Source organism: Cynocephalus volans, chromosome 13, assembly GCF_027409185.1.
Source record: "Cynocephalus volans isolate mCynVol1 chromosome 13, mCynVol1.pri, whole genome shotgun sequence".
Lineage (NCBI taxonomy): Eukaryota > Metazoa > Chordata > Mammalia > Dermoptera > Cynocephalidae > Cynocephalus > Cynocephalus volans.
The window spans coordinates 100138247-100144246 of NC_084472.1; the positions used below are offsets into that span (position 1 = coordinate 100138247).

Below are 6000 nucleotides of genomic sequence, written 5' to 3' on the forward strand. Positions count from 1 at the left end.
TGAACTTGGTTTTCTAATGCCAAAGCCTGTGCTTTCCACTAACCTACCCAGGACTGAGGCAAACAGATACAATGACGATGTTTTATTTTCATGCTCTGCTCAATTCCTATGCCCATCACTGTCCTATACATTCACGACACAGACTTTGGAGCTGGACTACTAGGTAGGCTGTAACCTCAGGCACATTCCTTTGGCTCTCTCTCTGTTTTGTCATCTATAAATTGGTGCTGGTAATTCCTACCTCCTAGGGCTATTCTGAGGATTAAATGAGTTCATATATCTAATGCCTTTAAATATGCGCCTGGCCCATAGTAAGTGCCATATAAATGGGAGCTCAGATTAGTTGCTGAATCCCTCATTTGTTCAGGGAGTTAAAACTGTAGCCAAAGAGAGTGTGCAATCACCTGAGGACCTGAGAGGTGTCTATACCAGAACAAAGTAGTGGTCATAAGAACAAGCCCCTGTTAGATCCCATCACAGCTTGAGAAACGTTGGTGTTCAAAGTCAAGCATTACGGCTATTTCTCTCTGTGGTCAATTCCCTTGTTTCTGACCTCAACCTCGAGGCACATTAGCTGAAACAGAACCACTGGAGATGACATGACTAGAGGAAAACTGTTGTTTTTTAAAAAACAGTAGGTTTCTCCTTTCCCTAACAGGAATCTGTTTTGCTCTTATCAAGAGAAATTTTTTTCCAGAATTTAAATTCCATGCACAGCTCAATTGCTTAAAAAAGGCATTTACGTTTCTTAAGGCTTTGAAAGGTACTTTAAAGTGGCAGGAGATAGCAGTGAAGCGGTGGAGAAAGCTGTGAGTTTCGGCATGCTAACATAAAACTACATTTTCTTCCTTTAAAAACCCACATCTGAGGGTTCCTAACCACGTGCAAAGCTTCCTCTTTTCTGCTTTTGGCCCCAAGGCTTAATCACCATCGTGGCAACAGTTTCCGTAGCACACACTTGGTACTGCCTTCTCGCCTCCCCAAATCCTGCAGCATAGACTCCTTTAACCCTCTTTTGCGTGTTTAAACAAATGAACAATTCCAGGGTTTCCCTGAAAAAGCCTGCTGAAGACACTTCAGAGAGAGAGGGAGAAAAGAGGATCAGACTATAAAAGTATGGACACCAAAAAAGAGCAACAGCTTGGCGGTGCTTTGAAAGATTCATCCTAAATAGCCAGTCCCAAGCAGGGCAGCAGTTGCAGGTTCGTTTGCTGGGCATGAACACAAGCACCAACTCCGCGTGCTCTCCAAAGGCTGCACTGGGGCTCTCAGAAATTTATAGAAAGTCACGAGGGCCTTTGGGCAGACAGTAGTGCCTGCAGTGCAGGACTCAGGGCCTGGGCCTGAAGGACTTTGGGAGAGGTGGCTAAGGCAAAGGTTTCTAGACAGTCACACACAATAGTACTCACCTGGACTTTGGAGGCGGGGGAGGAGGTGAGAATGCCTCAATGCCACTTCTGTCCTTGGGGAACTCAAAGGCAAAAGAGGCTGATTTGCTCATCCCCGTCCCAGCTTTGCTGTGCTGCCCGGAAGAGCCATCTGTGGGGTGGAGACGGTGCCAGGTAGAAGAGTTTGAACCGTCTGCAGTGCCATTTTCTGTCTCTCTTCCCCAGCTTTGACTCAGCAATTCCTGCTCCACCTCCTCCTCCTCCTCTATCCGGCACTGGCGACTCCAGGTGCCAGTCTGGAACCTGGGCCGCCTCTGGTCCAAGGCTGAGGAGGAGGCAGCAGGCAGGGGACACCTGACAGGGTTGCTAGCAGTGACACCATTGGTCTGGCAGGAAGAAGCGGGGTCCATGGGGCCTCTGGATGAAGGCTGGAACCCAATGAAGCCACCCACAGAGCTCCCCTCGCTGAGGTCAGCCAGTGGGGAGGCAGATGGTGACACAGGTGACCCTCCGGGGCTGCTCTTGGACAGCTTGGGGGGAATGGCGGGCCTCCCCTTGGGCATGCTTTCCCTTGCATCGTGAGGATGGCTTTCCCTGGAGCTCAGCCCCTGCCCTGCTGAAGTCTCCTCCTCCCCCGCCTCGGAGTCCTGGCTCACAGGCCCGCGTGGCCACTGCACCCCCACCGCAGAGTCAGGGCTGCTCAGGTAGATGGTCCGATGGTCCTCTTCTGGGTGGGCTGCCATGACTGTGATGGTGGCCGCTACCTGGGGAGCCATATCCGGGCCAGACGCTGACTTCTGAGCCCAGGCATTCCCTGTCCGTACTTGGCCCTCGGTAGCTGCTGCCTGTTCTGCCTTGGCCTGTGGCCTGGAAGGTGCTGGAACCGCCTTCTTCCTCTTGGTGCTCTCAGCATAGATGGGTTCAGGCTGTGCAGCCTCCCGGGGGTGGGCTGGGGCCTGGGGCTCCCCAGTCAGCCCCAGGCATCTGCTAGAGGTCACCGTGTGGCAGCCAGAGTCCTCCTGCGTCCTGGGTGCAGGTTCCTTCATGAGGGAGCAGTAATCGCTCTCGAGGAGTGGGGCGAAGGGGCTGCTGGCCCCGCTGCTGCCACTGGCGCAGGAGAGGCCATCGGAGGAACTGGCGGCCTCTGAGCTAAGGGACGGCTTCTTGGGGCCTGGGCGGGGCGGGTTGGCTGGTGGGCCCTGGCCATGGCACTCCCTGGGGAAGCTCGGAGCCCGCTTGTCCTCCCCGGTGTGCCCTGCGCACGTGCCCTGCGAGGCGTCCTTGGCAGCGGGGCTCCCGGGGCAGCAGTCCAGGATGGAGCAGTACTCTCCACCCTCGCTGTCCCCCGAGGGCGAGCACCTTGGATCGCTGTCATCCTCCGAGGGCAGGGACTCCCGCAGTGGCCGTGGACAGGGGCGGGGCCCGGGGCCCTTGGGACAGCCGGGTGTCATCCCCGCAAAGGCAGCCAGTTTCTGGCGAAAGCTCTCCTGGGCGGAGGGCAGCTCTTGGTAGGGAAACGAGGGCTTATCTTCTCGCCCAACCTTGTCGTCGGGGAAGGGCACCGGGTGGAAGGTGACGTTCCTGTCCCCCCGGGGCTCGAGGTTGTGCAGGCCGACCACGGCATAGGCTGGGGGGCAGCGCGGGCTGCCATCCGCGGGCACGGGGGCACCGGCCGCCTTCTGCAGCCCGCGGAAGCTGCCCAGGTAGACTATGGGCACCTCTTCCTGCTTGGGGACCGGCAGCTTGCCGGGGGCTCGTCTCCAGATGACCTGCACAGCCCAAAGTTAAAAGACGTACATTAGACCTTGTCCGGGAAAAAAGAAAGAGAAGAAATGCGGGAGAGGAGTGCCAGGACATTGCAAGGGCCTTCTGCAGGGCAGGGCAGGGCAGAGGCAGGTGCCACAGCCGCCCACTGAGCTGCCTTCCCACCCATGGTGTGTAATGCTTCTAGCTTGTCTGTGAGGTAGGGAAAAAACTCTAAAAGAAAGAACAGTTTGCTTTCTCCCCTGAAACTGCCAGGTGAAATAAGTTCTTCAATAGGCTTGGAAAATAAAGTTTGGGGTCTGGTTCAATTTTTGCTTTGTGTTTGTTGGTTTTTTGATAACCCTGTCACAGTGCATTCCTGAGGAAATCGAAGTCCTAAGGATTTTTAAAACGCCTTGGGTGAGTGGTGGGGGCAGGGCTGGAGGGTGAAGGCTGGTTTCTGAGCTAGAGCTGGGCTTCCTTGCCTCTTTCTGCACTTTGCTTCAGGCCAGGCCAAAGAGCTATTTGTCCTCCCAGTTGCAGTGGTAAGCTCAGCCCCAGCCTGCCTAAGTGGTTGCACTAATTGGGCTGCGAGAAAGATAGATGGACTGGTGACTGCCATCACTGAGGTCACTGTTCCCCCCTCCTTCCCTTCTCACCCCCACTTTTAGAAGCAGCCTTAATGTAGAGCCCGCACGTGGCTCCTTTCTCAGATGATTTTGAACTTAAGAGTTCCCAGCTTATGCTGGTGAAGGCTGAAGGGGTCCAGAATGGCCTGGTGAATGGGCGTAACCAGCTTAGGAAAAATGGAGCAGCCCTGAAGGGGAGCTCACTGCAATCACAGGAAATGCCTCTTCTAAACAAAGACTCCCCTGATTTAAAACTGACCTACAAGTTTTCACATGTGCTCACAGACCCCTCCTGATGCACTCACCACATTGGTTGAGGAAAACTTGAACAGGAAAAGATGTCAAACAGGTAGCAAGCAGTTCTTAGAATATATCTTAGACATACAGCTTCCCACACGTGTCTAAGCAGCAGACTCCAGCATCCCTGGTCTAGGCGCCCTCTGAATAATTATACCTTTTTAGGGTTTATTCGTGGGATGAGCAGAGTGGTCTAGCCTCTAGGGATGTAACTGTTTTTAGTGATCCTAGATCAAAGCTGGTAAAATCCAAGCTTTAAAATTGGAAATATGAACACTGGCTGGACTGGATGATATTAAGGAATTACTACTAACATTTTTAAGTGTGTTAATGGTATTGTGGTTATAGTTTTTTGTAAAGACTTTATCTCTTAAAAATATGTACTGAAATGATGTGATGTCTGGGATTTGCTTTAAAATCATAAAGAAGGTGGGGTGGTGGAGGTAGAGAAGAAACAAGATCGGTCATGAATATACAAGTAACTGAAGATCATGTTGATTTGAAGGGTATTGGATGCATGGGATTTATTATGCAATTATTGCTACTTGTGTATGTAGTTTAAATTATTGGCTGAATGGGCCAAGCCCATGGCACCCTTGGGAGAGTGAGTGTGGCACTGGGAGCGCAGCGACGCTCCCGCTGCGGGTTCGGATCCTATATAGGAACGGCTGGTGCACTCACTGGCTGAGTGCTGGTCACAAAAAAAAGACAAAAAATAATTAAATAAATAAATTATTGGCTGAAAAAAATTTTAAACTTTTTTTTATAAAGCTCCATTTTTGTCTGCCCTTATCCAGTCTCCAAATCACAGGAGGAAATTTGGAGGGACTGGATTAACAGTTCTTAGCCTGAAGGGACAGATAGAAAGAAGGGCAGCTAGAGCAAAATACCAGCAGTCAGGAAAGACCAATCTTGGGGCAAGCTGACGGGAAGCCATCCTGCAGGATTCTTGCTCTAACAGCCCTCCCTGGCTGCCAGCCAGTCACCAAGTGTTAGAACAGGAGCAGCCCCTGTAAAAATACCGCAGGAGTTAGTCAGCCTCACCTGTGAGACTTCAGCATTCAGGCTGGCCTCTGTCCACACATCCGAGGCCTCTGAGCTCATCATGGTGGGCTTCACAGCGATGGTGGGCTTGGAGTAGGGCGAGCTATTCACACCTTCATCTACGAGGTGGCAGTTCTCAGGCCTGGGGGGCAGGCGAGGTGGAGGGGGCAGGCTGCCTGCTCTGGACTGGGGATGGCTAGCTACCAGCTGGTGGTCGCTCCGCAGGCAGAAGCAGTTCTTGCAGGACCCGGGCTTCCAGATGTGCTCCACAAAGTCACTGCACGCAGACATTTTCGGCCTCTCAGGGGTCAGTAGGATGGGCTGGTGCATCTTGAGCCGATGGTGTGCTCATTCATCTTGTGCCCACCTCTCTGGCGTGGTCTTGTGGGAGGCAGAGGTGGGTCACAGAGCAGCATCCTGGAAAGGCAGAACACTAGCCTGATTAGAGATCAGCCCTGCTAGAGGAGGGGGCATTATCAATGAGAGTCTTATTATGTGATGGGGGAGAAAAGAAAGGTAAAAATTAGCATTCCATTTATTCTGGGGCCTTCACCCACTTGTTGCAACTCTTTAGACACTCTCTAGTGGTAGGGTCTTATCAGAAGCTGCAAAAACTAAACACAGTCCTGTTACATGAACAGAGAGCATAAAAGACATTTCAGTCCCCTAAAATCCTAGGCTTGTGGGTATTTGGGGGCAGTTACAAGAAGAAATCACATAGGGTTTGAGATGAAAAGCCTGTAACTTATCCATATATTCCCTGCCACTGGGGGGTCTAGAGCCAGAGACACTGCCCCAGAGAAACAAGAACTGCAAGGTAGTACTGCAAATAAAGACAATGGCCTGACCAGGAACTATGTGAGAGGGAGACAGGCCAGGGCCCTGAAATGGGCATTGTA

At 52.2% G+C, this 6000-nt stretch overlaps 1 protein-coding gene across 1 annotated transcript in view; it reads right to left on the reverse strand.

The window, feature by feature from the left end:
• The window catches only part of PRAG1 (PEAK1 related, kinase-activating pseudokinase 1), a 47970-nt gene extending 42493 nt beyond the window's left edge, over positions 1 to 5477 (reverse strand). The window contains exons 1-2 of the mRNA XM_063077276.1: positions 5102 to 5477; positions 1410 to 3157 (exon numbers count right to left, since the gene is read on the reverse strand). Of these exons, the coding sequence (XP_062933346.1) occupies positions 1410 to 3157; positions 5102 to 5431 (2078 nt within the window). The 5' untranslated portion in view covers positions 5432 to 5477. The remainder of the gene's footprint in view (positions 1 to 1409; positions 3158 to 5101) is intronic.
• Positions 5478 to 6000: the final 523 nt, after the last annotated feature.